Here is a 23,068-nt window from a genome sequence, read left to right as displayed (position 1 = left end):
GCAAGGAATGTTTTTCCATTTATTGAAATCTTCTTCGATCTCTTTTTTTAGAGTACTGTAGTTTTCATTAAAGAGATCTTTGACTTCTTTTGTTAAAAAACAGTGGTTAGATGCCACGAAGTAGGTGGCAATGCCTTAACCGTATGCGTGTTGTCAGGCCCAAGGGCCTCTTCCATCCTTGTCAAGGGGAGTGCTAACCTTCTCTCCTTTCATACAACACTTAAATTAATTTTTAAAAACAATTTTGAGTGCTTTTAATAAAACAGAGAACTGAAATGCTACTGCAATATTCAGCTACTGTAGTTTCAGCAGGTACAACAAAAACATGAAATATTTTGAAAAAAATTATCCAAGTATACATATAAGGAAGCTTTCCAAGGAAAAGCAGGAACATTCTGAGTCAGTAACAGACCTGGATGGACAAAGGGCTAGATCATCTCTGTGGGATGAAGATTCAAACCTCCAAACACTGATTTAAAGACTTAATGAAATTCCAGTGGAACTCCTAGTAAGTTTTTCAGAGAAATTCACAAGCTAATTAAAAAATTTAAATAGAAACTCAAAGATCATAGAACAACCTAACAAATTTGAAAGAGAACACAGCTGGAGGCTTGCTGTCTGACTTTAACATTTACTATACAGCGGCAGCAATCAAGTCAACGTGGAACTGTCAAAAGCTTAGACATACGGATCAACAGCAGAGAACACAGAGCCCAGAACTAACCCTCCACACTAACTGAGTTTTGACGGTGGTGTTTTCAACAAAGTCTCTGAAAAAAGTGAACATCCACATGTAAACAACAAAACCTACTTTTACCTTCTACTACACGCAATCGAGAACTAAAAATTTCAATCTGACTTCTTACGTTACTACTTAAATATTAATCTGAAATGGATCACACGCCTAAATGCAAAAGCTTAAGCCAATCAAGGTGCTAGAAGAAAACACAGGGGAAATCCTGCATTGTCAGAGTAGGCATAAATACCTTAAGATATGAAGGCATGGACCACAAAAACTGGAAGAAGTAAATTTCGTCAAAATTTTCTGATTTTTAGAATGGTAGCACCTTTTGCTAACAATCACAAATCAGAAACAACTCAAAAACCCATCAGCTAATGAACAGAAAAATAACACATTCATAAATGGAATACTCTTCAACAACAAAAAACTAAACTACTGACATCCATGCAACAGCAAGGATAAATTACAAGATCATGCTACATAAAAAAGCCAGACAGAAAAATGATATGATATGATTAGTTTTATATGATCCTCTAGGGAAAAGGAAACTAATCTCTACTGACAGAAAGAAGATTTTAGGTGCTTAGGCCAGGAAATGATTTTAGGTGCTTAGGCCAGGAAATGATTTTGGGTAATGGAAATGTTTTATAGTTAATTTGATGGTGGTTACACAAGTGTACATATTTGTAGAAATTAACTAAAATAATACACTTACAATTGGTACATCTTAGTGTATATAAATTAATTCATTAAAGTTGATACAATAATTTCATAAGGTGCAACTAACATACCAAGTGATAACTTGCATATAAGTATCCTTAGCACAGTAATTTAGAACAAACCCCTGACAAAGTATAGTTGATTTACAAGTTTAATTTTATACACTAAAGAGCATAGCTACTTCTTTAACACTAGCTAACACAAGTCAATATATGTGAAGGTATGACTGAAAAATACAGCACATGTTTAAATTTTTAAAATTTATATGGAAGATGCATTGCCATTCGGGGTCTCAAAGCACCAGCCCTCCATGTCAAACACACTCATCCCATCATTCCTATCAATCTCTGCAGCAGCTCTGGAGTCCTCTGTCCTAAGTGTCTTTAGTTACACTGTCATAGCTGCCTGGATGCCCTCGAATGATCAAAACATCCACCTTTCATGGTCATTTTAACTTTGGGGAAGAGCCAGAAGTCACAAGGAAGGCGAAAAAGGGCACACCATGATGTTTTCGCAAGCCTGCCTTCCTGTTGGATGGTGCTGGGCACCAGCAATCACTTCATTTTTGATCACACCTCATAAAGACACTCGGGCGAGAGAAAACTCCAGAACTGCTTCAGAAAGTTGCAAGAAAGATGACGTAAGTGTATTCGAAGTAAGGGGGAATCGCTTAAGGGAGAGTCAGAGCAATGTGTCTTTACTGTAATGTATTTTTAAAGTTTAAAGACATTCACTGTGCACTGTGCTCAGAAAATGGGCAGGACGTGGGTGTAGGAACACTTGAGAATTTTAGCGCACACAGGCGAGGGCACATGCATCTGCCACCTCTGCACTGTTCCCAGCTGACAGGTGAGCGGCCGGCAGGGACACGTGGCAGCGAGGGACAGCCAGCCCTGCTGATCAGCCACACAGGAGGAAATTCTCAGGGTTTGCTTGTTAATAGTTTGCCTCCATCTGACTTTAGCACAAACTAGAAACTCGTATTTTAAAAAGAAGTGACACTACCTCAACTGATTACTATTAAATCAGTTTTCAAAGGCAACCATTAAAGCCAAGGTCATTACAGATCAATGATGTAAGGAACAAACCTGACACTGTAATTTTAGTTTCTAAAGTTAGTATTTTTATCAGTATGGAAAATTTAAATTTTAGGACGCCTACACACTATCCCACCATCTTCACAGATGCACTATTAAAATTTTAAATTCGTTATTGAAGTTTTATTTCCTTTCAGTACCTTTCTGTGCATGCTTTCTTACACGGTTACGAGAAACCCTGGATTCTATAACCCACATCTCTCGGCCCACTCGCCCCGCTTCCTTGCCGTGTGGGTTTTAAACTGTATCAAGCACTCCGGCAAATGTCTACACCGTTATTTAATTACCCATCTCCCTTCTGGACTTCTGCAGTTTTCCATTTTTTTTCACTCTGAACTCAGAGATAAAAGGTGCCTCAAGCCCGAAGCCCACGAGTCCAGGATAGAACATAGTCATTCACATTCCCTCCCTCCGGACGTGGCTCTTCCAGGGTTCACAAAGCCAGGGTTGACTCTCCACAGGCCCGGCTCTCTTGTGTCTCTCTTCTCAGCTTAAACATCCTGTTAAATTTTACAATGTGACCACTTTCCTCAGAGCCGATGCTACCCTAGACACACAACCCGCAGCGGGGGCCGGTGACGGCAACCCTTCAGCAGCGGAGTGCAGGGGGCCATCTCCACAGGGCAGAACGTCCACGGCCCCAGGCGGGCGCCTGAACCCAAGGGTAGTGCCAATCCCTGTGGTTCCCAGTATTTGCCACCTATGAAGTTTAACTTGTGAATCAGGCAGTGAGGAAATAATCATGATAATAAATAAAACAGACTGAACATAGCAATATTCTATACAAAAGTGATGTGCATGTGGCATCCCTCACCTGAAGCCTCTTCCCCTCCTCCCCTTTCCCAGAAGGGAGTGCTTCGTGCCTGCTGAGGCATTTCTGAGCGGCTGGCATCCCTGCTCTGCACCGTGGACCTGTCTACTAAGCACAATGAGGCTACTTGAACTCAAGCGTGTAATAATGTGGTGGTCCATCTGACAACAGAGGCGATGACTGAGATGACTCCTGGGAGCCCCGGACACGCTGTGGCTCCCCTGGACAGCAGGGTGAGGCGTGTCCTGGGCAGGATGGGAGGGGCAGTGTACAACTTGTCACTTATTTTTGGCTGATGGTGGCTGACTGTCGCTACCGTTTCTGCAGTAACTGCAACAGGGGATAAAGGGGACTACAGTGGCCATCTTCTCCAAATACATAGCCAATCTTCTAATTTCTCTACTTAAAACTTCAGTGGCTTCTCGCTCCTTTGATCAGAAAGAACCAAATCCTTCAGCCCGCTCCACAGGTTCTGTGTGATTGTGGCCAAAGAGCAGAGTTTGATCTGCACAAAATATTTCTGTTAAGAGTGGTATAGTAAAATTATCCCTTTTCAGGGGCTGGGGATTTAGCTCAGTGGCACAGCGCCTGCCTGGGAAGCGCAAGGTCATGAGTTCAATTCCTGGTAAAAAACAAAAACAAAACAAACAAAATTATCTCTTTTCCCTTTAAAATGTACATGGCTGTTATTTAAGAACTTTTCAGTAAAGAAACAAACTAATTAGAAAAGTACGACTATTTGTAAAGTCAAGGCTTAGTGTCACCGCCCAGGGGCAGCAGCTCAGAGCCTGCAGGGCTCGCTCCCTCTTCTCCCAGTCTTCCTTCGTGGAAGGCGGCTCTGCATGGCGGACTGTTCACAGCCCAGCCAGGCTGCACTCGCCTCAGGACCTTTATAGAAATGTGCTTACTACCTGGGCAGCTATGTTGCTCTCACCCTCTCACAAGTTTTCCTCGAGCCCAGGAGAGGAAAGCAGTGTGCTTATAACCCACAGAAACTCTTCATACACTTGATGGGATTTCTCCACGGAGCCCAGGACCCCTCCGCGCAGAACGCATCCTGTGATTTCAGCTGTAGTGCTGGGCGCACCACATCCCTCCCAAATGCCTGGGAGAGAACCAAGGGGAAGATACCAAATACAAATGTACCCTGTCTCTCCAGCCAGGCATGTGTAATTTAGCTAAAAACAAGGCTCTTTTACATATATGCATGCTCGCTCTCTCTCTCTCTCTGTAATAGTTATCACTTCTATTTTTTTTTTTTTTTTTTTGTCTTTTTGAGACAGGGTCTCGCTATGCAGTTCAGGCTGGCCTTGAGCTCACTTTGTAGCCCAGGCTGCTCTTGAACTTGCAATGATCCTCCTGCCTCAGCCTCCTCAATGCTGGGATTACAGGTGTGTACCACCATGCCCGGCATCACTTCTATTTTCTCAGAGTCCTACGAGGCAGTTAAAATAGGAAGATACAAAAATAGGAAGACTCAGGGATTAGCACCAACCCTACACTCCTCATGGCTGAGATCACCAATCCTGTGAAATGAATCTTGAGGCTATCCAATAAGCACCTCATCAATCTATTTAGTGAACCCCACAACACCGGATGTGACGGGGATAGCAACGTGCTTTTGGGCTGGTTACTACTCTGATGCCGAGGCTGAGAGGCACGATTGCTCTGCTCTGCACTACACTGAGGACGACACATTTAGCCTGGGGATTCACACACCTTCAGAAGCAACTGGCCGCCCACTGCAGGAGCTGGGAGCATGTGACACGACGGGAGAAGGGCAGCTCTAGCTTCAAGCCGAACACACCCCAGAAACATGGAGCCTTGTCTCCACACAGCCACTGGCCGCGGCACGGAGATGGAGCTGCCCTGCTCGTTACACTCATGGGCACCCGAGGCCTGGTGGCCAGAAACAAGGGGAAGAACAAGTTTCCCCCTGCAGGAAGTCCCAGTGAGCTTCCCCAAATCTCGAGACCGCTCTCAAAGCCAGGAGGACTTCCTGATTGTCTAATCTGCGGCATACTTTAGAATTCATTTATCTATGGCAGCTGTTACCACGGTTTTCTTCCCAGAACTACCCTCTTCCTTCCCAGCCCCATGTTCAGGACCCGTTTCCTGTTGCTGCATGTTTAGCTACATACACAGCTGTACACAGCTCTCAATTCTTTGGTATATCGGTGTGAAACTGTATTTTTCCCAGTCACTACTCGTAACTATGTAATGTTTCCTTTCCTTTCCTTCTCTCTCAGTAATCTCGGGAGCAGCTTCTATGAATTCCTCACCAGTTCAAGTTATTACAACTTGGAATAATCCAGTTCAGAACTTTAATGTTCAGTGCAGAGCTTCCCCTCTCTTTCTGTGCAGCTAAGATGAGTAAGGTAAGGCGGGTGATAAAAGAGCCGGGAAAACTTTCTCCAGGTCCTCCCTCAAGGTCTCGCTCCGTGCCGAGAAATCCGGAGGGAAGAAGAGGAGCGGGGGTGGGGGGAGGCAGAAGAGGACTGGGGTGGGGGTGCGAGAGCTTAGCTCGGGCCCTGCCTGCCTGGCCCAGGCGAGAAGAGGCCTCCAGCCTCACTCTGTCCGTGCCTGGGGCCCACGCGGGGATGGTGGTGTTCTCCGTGGCTTGCAGGGGGATGCCCAGTTTCCTACTGGCCACACCTGTGACTGAAAGGCCCTCCAAGGGGGAGTCTGGTGCTCCAGGCTGGCTGGTGAGTTGCACACGAGCCCCTCTGGAAACACCGGCTCCCCAGCTCCTCACTGCCCTGCAGGCGCCCTGCTCCCTGATCTGCAGCAGCGGGGCCACCCAGGTGAAGGCGGCCAGCAGTTCCTACACTCTGGGTGTGGGCGGACAGGCTGTAGCACAGCGCGGGTGCTGGAGGCTGAGCATGTGACGCCCCGCAGGCCAGCTGAGCCTGGGCACCACCTCAAGCCCACCCCTCCCTCCTCACTTCCCCCCATATTTGAAAACGGAAAGGCACCGGGTTGCGGGATTTCTGAATGCAGACAGGTGAGAGCCACCTGTCGCTCGGGTGTGTGGCTAGTCTCCGGGCAGATGCTGTAACACAGGCTCCTAGGAGAGGAGGGTTCAGAAGGGTGGGCTCCGGAGGCAGGAGAGGTAGTACACTCAGCTCCAGATGCTCTGGTTTCGAGGCAGCTGCAAGGTGCTTGACAGAAATGCTGAACAGAGAGTAGACAAGACTGCCTTGCTCGGGGCACCCTAGCACGAGGGAGATTTCCGGGTCCCTTTACTCCCCGACTGCCCAGAGACTGCAGGGCCTGAGACCTGCCAGAGAGAGCAGCCCTGAAAGGGAGAACTGGATACGAAGCTTTAAGGAAAGCAGGAGCAAGGAAGACCAGAACAGAGTGTGATCCCAGAATCCAAAGGGAGTGAACACTTCAAGCAAAGGGCAACTACCAAGACGGGTTTAGTAGTGAGAAGCTGACCGGCATTTCTGACGCATGTGGCTTTGGGGCAACGGCAGCACCTGCAGCACACTGGGGAACGGGTGTGCAGTGGGCAGACAGGCAGGGTCAGGACGGAAAACCTCTGCTACACGTAGAGGCCTCCTATCAAAGGCCGGAGCCCGGCTTGGTCATGGGCCTTGTGCGAGCCTCCTGGACACTGCCCTTGGAAGAGTCCCTGGGGTCCCCCCCCCACCATTCACAGGGAGGCGACACTCTGCCACCATCACGTGCTGCCTTGTCACAGACTGGGAAGCAAGGGGCCAACCCCTCAGGCTCCAGGAGCCAACACAGACCTCCTCTTCGGAGAAGCTGATTTCCTCAGGTGTTTTTCACCGTAACTGGAAGCCGACAAAATCACTCTATTTCTCCCCCCCTCTCTCTCACAGGAAGGTCTCATTATGCAGCCCAGGCGGGCCTTAAATTTGCTAACGAATGAAGGCCAGCCTTGAACCTGAGACCTTCCTGGCTCAGACCCCCAAATACCGTGGGATTACAGGACTGCGCCACTATCGCCAAGCGAAAGATCGGAGCGTGTCTGCAGTCCACACAGGTAAGAGCTAGTAAAGAGGAAAAGATTAAGACAAGGAGAGAAGAGAACTTACTAGCGACAGACCCTTGCAAAGGTGGAAGGAGACAGGACCCACTACGGTTTGGATCTACAGTGTCACCCATGTCAAATGTCAGTGTCCAAGGTGGGGCTTTTGGAAGGTGTGTGGACCAGGGGGTGCAGACCTCCTCGTGAACCCCCTGCCGAGCTCACACCCTAATGCACTCCTGGAGGAAGTGGCTCACTCCTGGTGTGCCTTCCAAGGGTACAGCCTGTCCCCAGGCCCTCCCTCTGTTCCTCCTCTGCAGGCTGCCACGAGGTGAGCAGCTTTCCACGCCAGGCCCCCCAGCCATTGATGCTCCTGCCTTGGAGCAGCCGACCAAGGCCCCAAGCCTCTGAGCCCTGAGCCAAGATAAATCCTTCCTCCTTTAGGTTGCTAGTGTCAGGTATTTTTTCTCAGCAGTGGAAAGCTGACTAATGTAAGACTACGGAAAAAGGGAAAGGGTGATTCTCCAACAGAAGATACAATGTAATTTATTTGTGAATATAAGAAAGCTTTCAGGGATGCTTGGCATTCTCATCTGATGAAAAACATTTGTGTGTGTGTGTGAAATATTGGAAATCATCACAGAGAACTAAGGAACAGGCAATAACGACTGATGTTTGAGGGCATGAAAGTTTAAAAGGCCACTGAGATCACTGAGAATCAAAAGGAGCTATCTAGAACTATGTAAGAGTTTTCTGCCAGTTAAAGGCCTACCTGAGCTTATAGGTCATGCCAGTCTCTAATAACAAAGGGACATAATTAAGCAGTTGGGATGTGGCAGAAATGTGAAGGTACAGTGTCCAAAGGCACAGCTCACCGCAGAAGGGATTTTTAAAATGACTTACTAGGTTTTTATATAAAATGACTTTCTCTCAAAGAAATCTGATAGTGAATCTCACCCATTAATCTGTTTGGTGTCGGGCAAGTTATTTAGCTTCTTTTAAAACTTCAATTATAGCCAAGCATGATGGCACACACACATAATCCCAGCACTTTGGGAGACTGAGGCAGGAGGATCCCAAGTTCAAGCTCAGCCTGGGCAACTTAGCAAGACTCTGTCCTAAAAAGCATAATTAAATTTTAAAAAAATTCAATGTTATCACCTATTAAATGTAGACAACTATTGTAAAATTGAACAGTAAAGCACATGACTAGGGCTTAGCATGGTGCCTGGCACACCAAAATCATCGATAAATAACTATTTCAATAAAACCATGATAAGACTTTAGGATATCAGGGTTGGTCTCTACTTGAAATAGGTGTCACAGATGGCAAACTGCAAAGGCTGAGAAGCGAAGCAAACAGCAGATATTGAATCTAAAGAGAAAAACACAGTATGGTGGAGATAAAAGTATTATGGCGATAAGAGCTTTGGAAGAGCTTAATTCTGAGACAATGATCAAAGATGGCAAGGAGGTGCCACAGGATGGATTTAGCGGGCTCTAAAGTTTAAACCAACAGAAATCCTGGGAGGTCTCTGGTGGGTGAAAATCAACGCCAGGTCTCTGCACACTGGCTCCTGCCAGTACAAGGCCGTGGAGTTGCAGGGTACGAACTCCACAAGGCGGCGGCTGCGGCTGAGCTCGCAGGAGGGCGGCTGAGCTCTCCGATCTGTGCTGAGCTTGTCCCTTCCCCTCAGGTGGGATGCCCTGCCACCCAGTGACACCCTTCCCATGAGGGCCGGGACGCTTCTCCTTCACCGCCTCCCAGCTCGGCTCCGCCTCTGCCTCCATTTACATCTTTTCCAAAGTTCTTACGTCTGCCTGAAACTCTGCATATTACACAGGCACTGTAAGTAGTTATTCATGTGCGACCAGCATCCAGCGTAATTCACAGAGGGAAAAGCCAAGATTTCTACAGCCTGACACTGCCAAACGCACCATCGAAACTGAAGTGCAGCAAACTACAGGCCCGGCTGTTTCCCTGGGGAATGGCGGGGCGGATGGGGGCGGGGGCGGCGCTGTGCAGCTCTACCACATGAGGAGAAGAGTATAAAACACTAACTCAAATCAGACCAGCAGATCTTTTCTAGAAATGCCAGAAAGTAAGTATTTTAGGTCGTGCAGTCTCTGTGCCACACCTGTACTCGTCCCACAGACCCTGTGCCAATCAGAACACGGATGTTATTAGAGATGGGCCAGCCGGCCGAGGCAGCTGACTCCTGCGTAAGAAGGAAAATGCTCCAAGTGCACTGCGTGATGTGGAAGAGAGCAGCAGAGCGCAACAAAATACGTTGAGGACAACTGACAAGAAAACACTAGAATACCCTGCGAGAGAAGCCTGCACAGAAGAAAGCGGTGACGAGTGCATGGTGCATTCTTCAGGGATCCTGAGGTTACCGTCTCCGTGTGTTCCAACCCCTTCCCTGAGGGTCATGGGGCAGGGACTCCCTCCTGAGCAGGAGAAAGGGCAGGGGGACAGTGCCACCCCGTTCCCTAGGCCCTCGTGGACCTCCTCGGCGGTGAGGACGAAGCCACCGTGAGCAGGCCCGGGAGCGGCCAGTCTGGCCGACAGGTACAAAGCCTTCCTGAGCTGCCGGCCCAGAGGGGAGGCTGCAGAGGAAAAGCCACAGGGCAGGGCCTGGAATCCCAGCCCTCAGGAGGCTGAGACGGAAGGGCTGCAAGCGCCCGGCCAGCCAGGGACACGCAGCAAACCCTGGTTCGACTGAATCTACAAACCAACGAACAGGGACCCTGGCCTGGCTGGCATCTCGCTGCGGGCTTAGGAAGGGGCTTGCCGGTGGTACCTGCACCGCTGACCCACAGAAAGGGGAAGAGGCCACCGTGAGCTCCCAGACTGCGTTCATGCTCTCACGTGAGCACGGGACAAACACGACAGAGCACAGCGCTGGACGGGCCTCGGCATCGCTGGTCTGACTCCTGCGGGGTCCCTCGGTGAAGTCAGCGGCATCTGTAGCTGTAACTAACTGCCCGACAGTGCGTCAGTTATCTGCTATTTGTAGAAGGAAAAACATGTAACTAATACAAGAGATTACTGAGAATGTCACAGAACTTGTATTGTAATTCCTGACAACTTCTGTTAAACCTGTTTCATGGTATCTCTATGAACAGGTAAAGACCTGGTATTTGCTATCACTTCACTTCCACACGAATTTACCAAAAAGTGATTTCAAAGCCAGACGATGTGCTGCACTCCCAGCACAGGGAAGCTCAGGCAGAAGATCCCAAACCCAGCCCAGCCTAGCAATTTAGCAAGATGCTGTCAAAACAAAAGGCTGGGGATGTACCTCACGGTGAAGGCCTGGGCTCAGTCCCTAGAGCCACTACCAACAAAAAAAGCAGCTTCAGCAGAAAACATCTCAAAGCCCACTACAGCCCTGAAAAAGTAAACGCGTTTTAATGAAAATCTGTCCTCTAAGGACTTTCCCTCCAAGAATGGCCCTTCCACATCCACACTCATTTCTTCTGCAGCGGCCGGGCTGAAGCAGACTCCCTGCAGCTTACACAGCCCCATCTCTCCCGCAACTGTAAACACACTACTCGGAAAGGCCACACTCACCCGCACACACAACTGCCTCGGTAAATGAACCATCTACTTCTCGAGCAAATGGTTAAAATGCTGGCGATCTGTAGTGAAAAATTACTAGTGCACATAATTTTCACACTTCCATTTTCTCTTACTTCTAGAATAAAAAATTATCTCTCGATGCTAAGCAATACAGTAATGATGCAGGCACCAAGCCACTGGCCCTCAACACCTGTATTTGTTCATACTTTAGAACTGCTACATTTCCTGAGGCAAAGTTTATTCACTGTACAAGTCATACTGACCTCCAAACAGAGAATGACTCCTAATCTGCTCAGCCAACCTAATCTAACCTATTTATATGATCAGTAATACAGTTTGGATAATACACAGTGTTTTCAAGGGTGAGATGAGGTAATAGTAGGTATTCCAGAGGCATACCAAAGTTAATGGCTGTGCTGAGAGAAGGACTAAAATGATTAAGTGGCATGATTACAAAAAATAAATACACTGCCAGGCACCTGTAACCCCAGCACTTGGGAGGCTGAGACAGGAGGACTATTGCAAATTCAAGACTAGCCTGGGCTACAAAGTGAGCTCAAGGCCAGCCTGAACTGCATGGTGAGACCCTGTCTCAAAAAGACAAAAAAAAAACCAAACAAAAAACCTACAGATCACCTGGCATGGTGCTGTACACTTGTAATTCCAGCTATTAGGGCAGCTCAGACAAGAGATTCACTATTTTGAGACCAGCCAGAGCAATTCGGCAACAACTTGTCTGAAAAACTAAGTGTTAAAAACGACTGAGGACATAGCTCAGTGGCAGAGTGACCAGCTAGCATGCACAAGACCCTGGGATAAATCCCCAGAACTGCAACAAAACAAAACAAAACAAAACCCCACATGTATTTGCTCTATTTTACTATTTAAAACTTCACCATTTTAAAAGGGTTACAACTCTTATTTTACTGCTTGTGGCTGGATTTGGAATCACAACACATTTCAAGTCCTGGTAGTCCTGGTTTTCTTTTTTTTTTTTTTGGGGGGGGTGTTTCTCAGGTACCAGGAACCGAACTCACGACCTTGCGCTTGCCAGGCAAGCGCTTTTGCTAAATCCCCAGCCCTAAGTCCTGGTTTTCTGACTGGGCAATACTGGGCAAATTACTTCACCCTTCTGATTTCATTTCTTCTTGAATGAAACAGAGATAACATGAACTTTCTAACATGAACTTTCTAGGCAGCTAATATTTGGTTTCAGAACAGAAAAACTCAAAATCATAATGAACAACAGGAAACTAATTGGAAAGAGAAAATATATATTTTGTACTAACCAATCAAAAGAACTGTTCCAACGGCTAACCCTCCACCTGGAAATAAAACAAAACCAAAAAGAAAATTAATCTACCTTTTACATCAAAGTTAGGCTTTATCAAGAACAAGTATTTCTATAACTTTAAAACTGCAGTTGCAAATAACATTCTAATTACCTTTTCTATACTTTGTTCAAGGTGCTATTATGAAATAATTACATATTATATGTAATTACATACTACACATTACCATTACTTTCATAATATACTGTACTATCCTTTCTCCTGTGACAGAACCATGCAGCATTCAACATAACTGTGGTTAAACCATGCAAAAGTTATATTTAGCACTTGTTAGTAGTAAATTAACTCAATAGCCAAGACCTACTTGGGCACAGTGACTTTACAAGCACAACACAGAAAAAAACGCTATTACAATAGAAATTCCACTTTAATATTTATTCTCAAACTTTTATGCCTTAGGCAAAAGAAGTGATAATTACATTTTTTCTTTAAAAATTAGAAATAATATACACTAGGTCTGAACATACTCTAAATAGATTTAGAATTTAAAATTAATGATATTTTTGCCATTTCAAACAAAAAGGAGCTGGGCATGGTGGCGCATGCCTGTAATCCCAGCACTGGGGAGGCTGAGACAGGAGGATCATTGCGAGTTTGAGACCAGCCTGGGCCACACACACAAAAAAATAATAATAATAATAAAAATAATAAAATAAAATTTAAAAAGGCATGTCAACAATTGAATAAAAATGCATTTAAGATGTAATTTCAAAAGAAACTACTCAAAATTCAGCAACAGCATACAATGCGGCTAGTGTGTGTCTGTATGGGTGTGCACAAAACTATATAAAAAACATTAAGAAGAGCGATAAAGAGGTTTCCCCCAAAAAGTTTTGTAGTGGCAAATATCACGTAGAAAAAAATATGAAAAATTCCTCTGAGTGCCTTCTAAACTTTGTAAATACACATAAATGTTATGTCTCAGATACCTTGAAATCTGGTAACATACATACATATATATATATGGAATAAAATGAAATGTCTAGCTTATGCTAATTTATGGTAAGACTTGAAATCAATTTTAAAACAATACGTAGAACATTTCAAATCATTAGAGAAAGAAATGAAGTAGATTTGTAAATCTTATGTTTAGATGGCTTTATTAGAATATGATACATATTTTAATTTCACACCTGGACAAGTTCCTTCTTTATAGCATTCTAAGCATACTGGGCTGAAGAGGGTAACTTCTAGCACTATTCAGACAAAAGGATTAACATGAGCGCGAACATATATGATGACAGTAATCATCAAAGCTGCTTTTGGACCTGGTTAGATGTTTAATTTCACAGTTGGTAGCAGACGCAGACTACCACTAACTCTTTTGATTCACTTTGAACATTTTACACCACATTTTACACTTCCTCTCACTTCCCTACTTTCCCTTTTTTGGAAAGATAAATATTTAATTTCCTACTGGCCACTTTATGTTTAAGAAGATGAACTAAACCACAGATATTGTAGTGTCTGGGCTGGTACTAGAAAAAGTTAGCCACCTTTCGTAATCTATTTCCTTAACTCATTACATTTGTTAGGAATGCTCCATTGGAAAAGTTAAAGGATTTTGTAACATTCACAGTGGGGTGATGAAACACTTCCTGATTAAATGAGGTGATATCTAGGATAGCTGTCTGTCTCAGGTGCTTATAAGAGCTACACTGGCCATTCTGGAAATTATTGTCAGATTAGAAAAATCACTACAGTTTATTGTTCTTTAGTAAATGGTGATCACAGCAACAATGATAAACAGAAAGTATACTTCGCATTGATGAACTAGCTCAGGGACGGCGAACCTTTTGGAGACTGAATGCCCCAACTAAAACCCAAAAACCAATTTACCAAAAAGTGCCAGCACGGCTACTCAACTCAAACACTGAGCTTTTAGTTTAGAAAAAACAACTCACACATTTCTATCTTTTGTCTTAAAAGAAAAACACAGTAACACACATGCCACAGGTTCAGCACCACTGAACTAGCTATAGCAAAGCATTACACAAATTTGACTGAGGCAGGAGGATCGTTGCGAGTTCAAGGCCATCCTGGGCTACAAAGTGAGCTCACAGCCAGCCTGAACTGCATAGCGAGACCCTGTCTCAAAAAGACAAAACAAAAAACAAACAATAAAAAAAATCTGACTAAGGTAGGAAGGCTATTTTCTGTAAGAATGATCCAAACAAGTATCTGTTCCTGATAATTCAGTAAAACACTGCTCAAATACTTAAAATTATAAAAATTCTGATGTTTGGGAAATGTGAACATTACTTCAAATGAGATGTATTACTTGACTTTTATCAACCAAATTAATCTTAGCAGCTTTCCTCTTATGAAAAAGGCAATTTTTCTTTGCAAATGAGCTCTATCATATAAATTCACTGGATTCAAATGAAGGTTGGTTGTGGGGAGGAAGCTATAACTTACTAATTTAAAGCTTTTACATGCTTGTTTCTCTGTACATGATGTGAAAATAAGTTCACGCGTACATGTAACACACACGTAGCAGCAAAATCCCTTTCTCCTAACTCGACAAGCTCTCACAGTATTTCCTCAAGATACTCTCTGATTTTGATACACTTTACTTGATACACCAAGGTTCTCGATGCATGGCATTTTAAAGCCGAAACTGATCTGTAACCATCCCACCACAAGTAATAACTACAAAGCTAAAACAACTCATCACAATAGGAATTTTTTTCACAATAGATATTTAACATGATATATTCCTTGAAAGCTGGCTTTTACCCTATTGAATATGGTAATCCATTAGTAATTTAATCCAACTTTAAAAATCAAAGCAGCCAGGGATATAGCTTAGCAGTACAAGTGCCTGACAGGCAAGCACAAGGTCCCGAGTTTGATTCCCAGTACCAAAAAATAAATAAATAAATAAAATAGAAGCAGATTCCACACTAACAATTCCTACTTAAGATGGAAATATCTTTTCTCAGTATTTCGCTAGACTATTGTTCAGATAAATAATGTGGATCAGGAAACATTTTAACCATTATGAAAAGAAGCGAAAAGGGGATGGAATAGTCATCCTCAGTGAGAAGAAAATCACCAAACATACTTTTGAAGTCAATTAACAAACTCAAGATTTTATTTGCAGGCCTCTTGAAGTATACGTAAGCTTATTTCTAACACTGGCTAAGTAATTCATTTACATGTAAGAATACATGTTAGGAGGTTGAAAATACTTTGCAAGTTTGATATTTTGAATACCTATTTCATTAAGACTTTAACTTTTAAAAATAAGACTCTTAGGGCTGGGAGTGTATCTCAGGATATGCTTGGCCCTGAGCTGGGGCCTCAGGGCCTCTAAATGAATGAATGGATGGATGAACAAGCATTTTTTCTTAAAACCAAAAGATTAATAATTAAAAATACACAAGGAAATTTAAGATCATCTTGTGATTAACTACCAAGACTTTCCTATCTTGATTTTAAAAATGTAATGAAAAGGGCTTCTGCCACTGATGTTTTAACTCATGTAAGTCAGTTTCTATCTTTTTATTTTAGTTCATAGTGATACCCTTAACTTTTTTCTTTTGGTAGTGGTAGTGGAGATCAAGATCAGGTCTTTTCCCACTGAGCTACATTCCTAGCCCTTTTTTTTCTGTTGAGATAGGGTTCCCTAAGTCACTAAATTGCCCAGACTGGGCTTTAACTTGTGATCCTCCTGCCTCTGCCTCCCAGAGATGAGAAGGACAGCATCAAGCTCCTTAACTACATAATGCCATAGCACCAATGAAATTGCAGTTATTTCATCTGCTAATACGCTGTTCTTTCTCTATGAGAAGAAACATCCTCATGCACATAAATATGACAAGTACTGGCTGAGCAAACAGAATCAAAATATATAGTCCTAATTCAATGCATATTATCCCACACTATAGAGTAAGATAAAGGAAACAAGCCCACCAGTTTACTGACTGAAATCCAAGCTGAAAGGGTAGCTACTCAACCAAGCTTCTTCCAGAAATCTTGGACTCTTATTTACCCCAAATTCCTATCTGCCACTGATCTGTCTGTTGATTTGACTGCCAAGATTTGAATTTGGAACAGAAGTTAAGCCACCAAATCTGTGAAGTCTCTGTTTTCTCAAGCACCTCCCAGGTTTGGCATAATTTATCTGTTAAAATCTCTTCTTTGAAATTCCTGGAAGAAGAGAAATGGAGTATCTGTCTAACCAAGGCCCTCCCTTTTCTGAAATGTAAGTGTGTTATTTTCATATTGTGTCCTTGAACAATAACAGAAAAGTCCTGAGGGGCCAAGGTTGAGAACCTGGGTACGAAGTCTAAGAACCTGAGAAATTTAAACGTAGTGAACTGGGGAAAAGTGTATCAAAATCTAACAGTAAAATCAAATTGTAAGAACAAAAATAACACTAGATCAAGTTTAAAAGGTGCAGATACTGAGAATTTTCAAATAATCAGCTTGCACGATGTCTTTCAAGTGTATTTAGCATCTATGCTTAAAATTACAGCGATGTTCTAGTGGCAGCAATAAAATGCCACTACACCACACACAGGTTATATACAATGTTTACTTGTTACACAAAACCATGTAATATATTTGGTGAAAGTGACAACCTGACAGTATAGTCTTATTCCGGTATCCTACTATTGTTACATTTTGTCACAATAGGGTCATATACTTCTGAGCCTTGTCACAATCTGGGTCAATAAACATTTTAGAGTAACAATGTAGTTCAACTGCTTTATACTTTTATAATTATCAGTCAAATGTTTCACTTTCAAATAATACTTTAATACAAAACAATATAAAGTGTTTGCTCCATAGGACCATACAAAACAGCAAGTCAAAATACAAAAATATCATTAAGAAGTTTACAACAACTGAAACAGTTCTGGACATATTTATTATTCCAAATGTAGTAACTACTATTATAACAAGTCCTTCAAATTCAGTGTACTTTGATCATTAGCTGCATACAGGCAAAATATATTTCAAAATATTGAATAATACTGTTTCAATCATGTTAATGAACACTGGTTTTTAGTATAAGCCTGCTACAGTCAAATACTGGAGCACCCCACTCACCAAGCAAAATGGGAAGGTTTAAAAATTATTTTTCAAGGATACATCTCTAAAAATATATTTGGAAGGTGTTTTGAGTTCTCTCTGGTGGATATGTGAAGAGACTAAAATTAAGTCATAAGTTTAGGTTCAATAAATGGTCAAAATTCTCTGAAAATAGTTTTCAAAGATTTGATAAAGTTGTAACATAGTGCAGAAGACTATAAATTTGAACTCTAAAGAGCAGCCTACTTGGTCACACGTCTTGTGACTCTGTCATACTACTTAATTTTTGAATGTGTTTTTACAGCTCAAACACCTACTTCCATCCTACAAATTTCATCATCTTTTCTACACACTATTTTTGTTTCGACAGGAACTTATTAAGAACCTCCTAAAAGTAAGTGTGTTGAACACAGTTTATTATTTTAATCAGGAACTGAAGACATAATGCCAAAAATATGGCCTTTTTGTTTGGAGAATTTTAGTATCAAAGTGAAGGAAGTTACATATCCCCAATGAATTGCAAAATATAGACTGGCATGGTGGCAGCTTATAATCCTAGAGGCTAAGCCAGGAAAACTGCTAGTTAGAGGCTAGCCTGGGAAACTCAGATGCTGCCTCAAAATAATAAAATGAAATACACCAAGTGAAACTCACAAGGGTAAAACAGTGAAATGAATACTTGTTAACTATATATATTGAATCGTATCTGTTCTTAGTACCAGGAGGACAAAAGACTTGAAAAAAATTATGTGAAAGTACCAAAATTTATGTAGAGTCAGGATCCAGTTGGGATATAAAATAACAGAATGAAGGAGCCATACTGTGTGGAAGGTTGCTTGTCTTACTACTCTGCCCTGTAGTTAGCATATCTGAAAGGCCGGGGAGAGGGAGGGATTATGCAGAGAGATGTCAAGTGAAGTACAAGAAGAAGCTATGGCCTTTGTAACATATTATGAACGTGTACTGGATTTAACAGACACATATCCCACATTATGAAAAAAAAAAAAAAGAAACAGGAACACATCCCGGTCTTAATGCAGCAGCATCGAGATAAAAATTAATCTACAAGCTTTATTAACACGGCAGCTCTGTCCAACTAGTCTAATCTGATAAGCCTTTCAACAGAACAGTCAAGCAACAAGCATATTTATCAGTGAGCATCTCATGGAAAATTCCAGATACACATGTGAAAGTCTAAGCACTGGGTTTCGTTTTCTCATTACAATGTGAATTAAATTTAAACCTGTCATCTGGCAGTTAGCAGCAATCAACTCCAGAAAGCAAAACGTATATTGGGGGTGGGGGGAAGCAAACAGGCACGCACATTTAACGTGGACGGGGCTCAGCTCTCCAAGCCCCAGGGCCGGCTGCAGCCAGTACTTTGCCTCGACACACCCACTCTTAGAGCCGACTCGGGTCTGCTTTACAATTCCAGGAGCTAAACAGCACGAGGCTGAAGGGGCAAAACGCTTTCCGCTGCCCTTCCTAACGATGCCTTTCTCCCCAGTGATAAGAAGCCCCGCAGGTCGGCCGAGCAGTGAGCCGCCTGGGGCTGGCAGGAGCGGGCCGGGAACCCTAGCGGGAAGCCGGGCCGTGTGCCCGACCAGCGGCCCCGGGGCGAGGCGGTGGGACCCGGGGCTGGAGCCCGGCTGCGCGCACAGGCGCAGCCCACAGCACCGGGGCCCCGCCGCCCTCCACCCGCGCGGCCTCCGCTCACCTCTCCCAGGGGCCGACGGAAGCGGGCACGGGCACGGGCACGGGCACGGGCACCGGCACAGCGAGGCCAGCGGCACAGGCCGCGCCCCCTCCCTCGGCGGACCCGGATCTCCGTCTGAACCGACCTAGGAGCTGGTCCAGGGCGGGGAGCCCGGTGGATACCAGCAGCTGTCCGTTCCGCACCGACGGCCGGGTGCCCGCAATGGACACTAGGCGAGGGCCTCCGCCGTCGGCACCGCCGGCTCTGGGGCCCTTCCTCTGGAAGCTGGTGGCGCTGCTCCTGTCGACCGCCGCCGCCACAGACCCGGGACTCCCAGCACCAGCGCCGCAGGTTGCCGCTGCCGCCATCTTGGAGCGTCCCGTGAGAACCCAATAGGCAGTCTGGGAATGGGAAGAGCTGGCCAATCAGAGTCCGTGATAAAGCCCCGCCTCCCTTCTTTCCCATAGCCAATAGAGCTGAGACGTTCTTCCCGAGTCAACCAATCGCAAAGACTATTATTGAAAGGTTCGCGCTACGTAAGGACGAAGGACGGCGGGGCGCAGGTGAGAGCCGCCCTTGAGTCTTGGGTGAGGAGGGTCTTCCGGGGTCCTGTCGGGCCGGAGGTGGGTAAGTTCGTTCCGCACTCTTTTGACTTCGCGAGCTTTCGTTGGCCGCGGGCTGAAGGAAGGTGGGCGGGCTCATCGAGCGAGCGCTCCCGGGAACTTGCCCCGTCCCTGCCCCGGGGAAGGAGCGAGACCCCGCCGCCTCCGCTCGCCCGCGGACTCCGCGCTCCTTCCCCGGGGGCCTGCAGCGTGGCCGTGGGGCTCGGAGGGTCGGGAACGGATGCTCTGAATTGCTTGCGGAGCGGCGGCGGGGACGGGGTGCGGAGACCCTCGGCAGACGCCGGGACACGGACCTCGGCAAAGCTTCGCTGATTTTAATTAGTGCTTCGGGAAGTCTTGGAGCGCCTTTCCGTAAGCGGTGTGAGTGACAAGCGTTACTCTGACAGCCTGTTCACACATTTAATTGTCGTTGGTTGTTAAACCAGCTGCAAACAGCAGAAAGTACTTCGGGTTCTTCCCCGCCCAGAAGAGAAACTGATAAAAGGCATTAGATGTATGCGTACTTTTTCTTAGTTATTTGTGTACTGTGAATCTAAAGCTTTCTTACTATAATACGAATTTTATATGTGGGAAAAACATGTAATTTAGAGCTGTGTTTTTGGATTTAAATTTTTTAAATTCTTTTTAATTTTTAAATGTTTTTTCAAACCAGAATTGGGAGGGGGAGTATTTTTAAAGGCATTCGTGATTGATAGATGTCTGAACTGAAAAGGACTCCCAGATCTCGCCTTCACCACTGCGTTGCTGTTGACTTTGGCCGTTATCAGTGATACCCTTTAGTTGTTATTTGATAATCAAACTCTGTTAGTTACTGTGTTGCCCAAGCTGGCCTCTAACTATGGCTGAAGTGATCGTCCTGCCTCAGCCTCTCAAGTATCTGTAACCACAGGCACATTCCATTGTGCCCTGGCAATACCTTTTCAATACATACCAACCTCCTTGAAATTCTTCCATATTTTAAGTGACAGTGACCTTTTGAAACTTTTCAGTTGATTCTGTTTGATAAATTGAAATTAGTATTGCTCAATAAGGACTGGAGTTTGCCTTTTTTTTCCTTCTAATCAATTATATTCAAAACTGGTTAGTAATCTGCCAGCTAGAACTTTGATCAAAGTTAATTCCAATTTACAGCGTTCATCAATATGAATCTTCAGTCTGATCACTCATAACTACTGAATGATTAACGTCTTAGATCTGTCTGGTCACTTTAGACATAGAAAACCATACCTGTAGTACTTAAACGGAAAACATTAGTTCCACTAGTTTTATAGTTTAGTATGTAAGCACTAGGGAGACCAAAAGAAAAAGTGATAAAATTGTCCAGTATCAAATAGAAGCTTCTTGAGTATTTTTGCAGAGATGAACACTGAAATACTACAGATGATTAATGTATAAGTTGGTGTACTGTAGATTCTCTTAGTTCCTACTCTATGTTACCTTTTAGTTTTCTCAAGGTAATGATAAATGATGGTTTGTTTACCTAATGACTAGAGGAATTTTACAGCTTATTGTAATTCAGAAAGCATGACATACCCAGCAAGGCATTCATGAAATTAGGATGTGTGCCTGGTTTAACACTATTACGGAATATATTCATTTAATCTCGTTTTGTTTTCCAAAGACAAAACTTTTGCTCCCAAATAATTACATATAATTAAGTGTGCCAAATTATGGTAAAACTCAGTATGAAACATTGGAATAAACAATTCATGCAGGAGAAGTTAAGGCTATGTTCGTTCAGCTGTGCCAGAAAGTGTCTAAGAGCTCAGGTTACAGAGAAAGAAATACCTAGTCTCTGTCCTTGATTTCACAGTTGAGGAGACAGATGTGGCCACCTGACTCTAGCTGAGAGAGGGGCCTGGCTGAGTTTCTCGGGAGGGAGAAGCTTAGTCTGAGTTCTGAAGGATGTGCAGCGGGTGAAAGCAGGGAGAAGGGTGAGAGCCATTCCTGAGAATGAGATCACTGCTTCTGTGTGAGTGGTGCCTGTGATTCCTGCGAGTGAGTGTTCAAGCCGGTGCATAGTGCTTGGGATTGAACTCATCGCCCTGTGCATGGTAGGCAGCACTCTGCCTGAGCTGCATCCCCAGCTCAGTACACAGAGGGTTAAGAGAAGAAGACACTGCAGAAGTTAGGCAAAGGGCTGCTGGATTTTTTTTTTTTTAAGGTTATGGATTTTTTCCCCCTTAATGATAGTGGAAAATGAGAATCACTAAAACGTTATGAGTACAAGGATGATGTAATGGGTTTTTTGATCCTTATGGAGCGGCTAAACATGCTAAAACGTGCCAAAAGAAAATGAGTGGCTGCACATGGAACTGGGACAAAGAGAACAGAGCAAATTAAGAGATCGTGGTAAGGGTGGGATTGATGTGACCAAGGGAAGTTGAGGGAGAACCAGAGGTAACTCGGAAGTGTCCACTCACGGCAGCTTTAGAGGTTATGGGAGAAAAAGAATAAAGGGGGGAAAGCAGAATTGTGTGTTGTGATGTTGGTTGTTTGGAGGAAGGGGTCATAAATTGAGATTTTTAATCTTTTAAACGTGTTTAATTTGAGATACAGTACTCATGGAGTATGCAAGATAAGTGGTTCAGATTTGAAATTATAGAAACGTACTGGCTGTTGATCCCCAAGGCAGTGTAAAGTTTAGAAGAAAAAGAACCACAAATAAACTTTGGAGAACAGCAACATTTAAAAGTTGGGCAGAGGAAAACAAAGTAAAATAAGGACTGGAAAGTGTTCATTTAATAATGAAAGGGCAGATTTTTCTGGAGTAGTCAGCTTAACAGTGGAATACTGTAATTGTGTTTAGAAGTGAACACTCATGAAAGTAGAACGTTGTGCATTTTAGGAAGATTTGCTGTGAAGGGAAGCAGAGGAAGAGGAGAAAGGCTACTGGAGGATTTTGTGGTTGTGATATTGTTGAGAGAGAGAAAGAAATGGAGAGAATGGAAAGATCCTAGGGAGACATTGAAAAGGACATGAATGAGGACAGTGGTATCTTGGTGCTTGTTAATTGCTTCCTGAAGGTATAGTGAGTACCAAACTAATAGTTTTGGCTGGGAGGGTAGGGAGTTGTGAAGCAGTGGACACCAAATACCAAACAAAATTCGATGAGTTTCAGAGCACTTGAGTACCAAGATCTGACTGTGTGAGAAGAGGAATCCAGGGTACTGCAGAGAGATCAGTATTTGAAAGGAAGGATAATTCACTGGTTAAGAGGTGTGATTGAAAATGAGATGTTTTTTGCCAGGCGTGGTGGCGCATGCCTGTAATCCCAGCACTCGGGAGGCTGAGGCAGGAGGATCATTGTGGGTTTGAGACCAGCCTAGGCTACAAGGTGAGCTCAAGGCCAGCCTGAACTGCATAGTGAGACCCTGTCTCAAAAAGACAAAAAAAAAGGG

General features: G+C 44.1%; 2 protein-coding genes across 8 annotated transcripts in view; one reads left to right on the top strand and one right to left on the bottom strand.

Moving 5' to 3' along the window:
* The window catches only part of Elp4 (elongator acetyltransferase complex subunit 4), a 204,204-nt gene extending 184,711 nt beyond the window's left edge, over nucleotides 1-19,493 (bottom strand). For both annotated transcript variants that reach the window (XM_005401773.2, XM_005401774.2), the window contains exons 1-2: nucleotides 19,190-19,493; nucleotides 12,243-12,278 (exon numbers count right to left, since the gene is read on the bottom strand). In XM_005401773.2, the coding sequence (XP_005401830.1) occupies nucleotides 12,243-12,278; nucleotides 19,190-19,412 (259 nt within the window). In that variant the 5' untranslated portion in view covers nucleotides 19,413-19,493. The remainder of the gene's footprint in view (nucleotides 1-12,242; nucleotides 12,279-19,189) is intronic.
* Nucleotides 19,494-19,526: 33 nt separating this feature from the next.
* Nucleotides 19,527-23,068, top strand: part of Immp1l (inner mitochondrial membrane peptidase subunit 1) — a 65,239-nt gene continuing 61,697 nt past the window's right edge. Inside the window, exon 1 of one of the 6 annotated variants that reach the window (XM_005401776.1) lies at nucleotides 19,527-19,607. The gene's annotated coding sequence lies outside the window, so the exon portion shown is untranslated. Of the gene's footprint in view, nucleotides 19,672-19,720; nucleotides 20,028-23,068 lie in introns of those variants that run through there. The other 5 variants (XM_005401778.2, XM_005401775.2, XM_005401779.2 and 2 more) reach the window with 5 other exon arrangements.

This window comes from Chinchilla lanigera, unplaced genomic scaffold (genome assembly GCF_000276665.1).
Source record: "Chinchilla lanigera isolate Chin_1 unplaced genomic scaffold, ChiLan1.0 scaffold00075, whole genome shotgun sequence".
Lineage (NCBI taxonomy): Eukaryota > Metazoa > Chordata > Mammalia > Rodentia > Chinchillidae > Chinchilla > Chinchilla lanigera.
The sequence above is the reverse complement of the archived record's forward strand: the minus strand, read 5'-3'. Positions and strand labels throughout refer to the sequence as shown.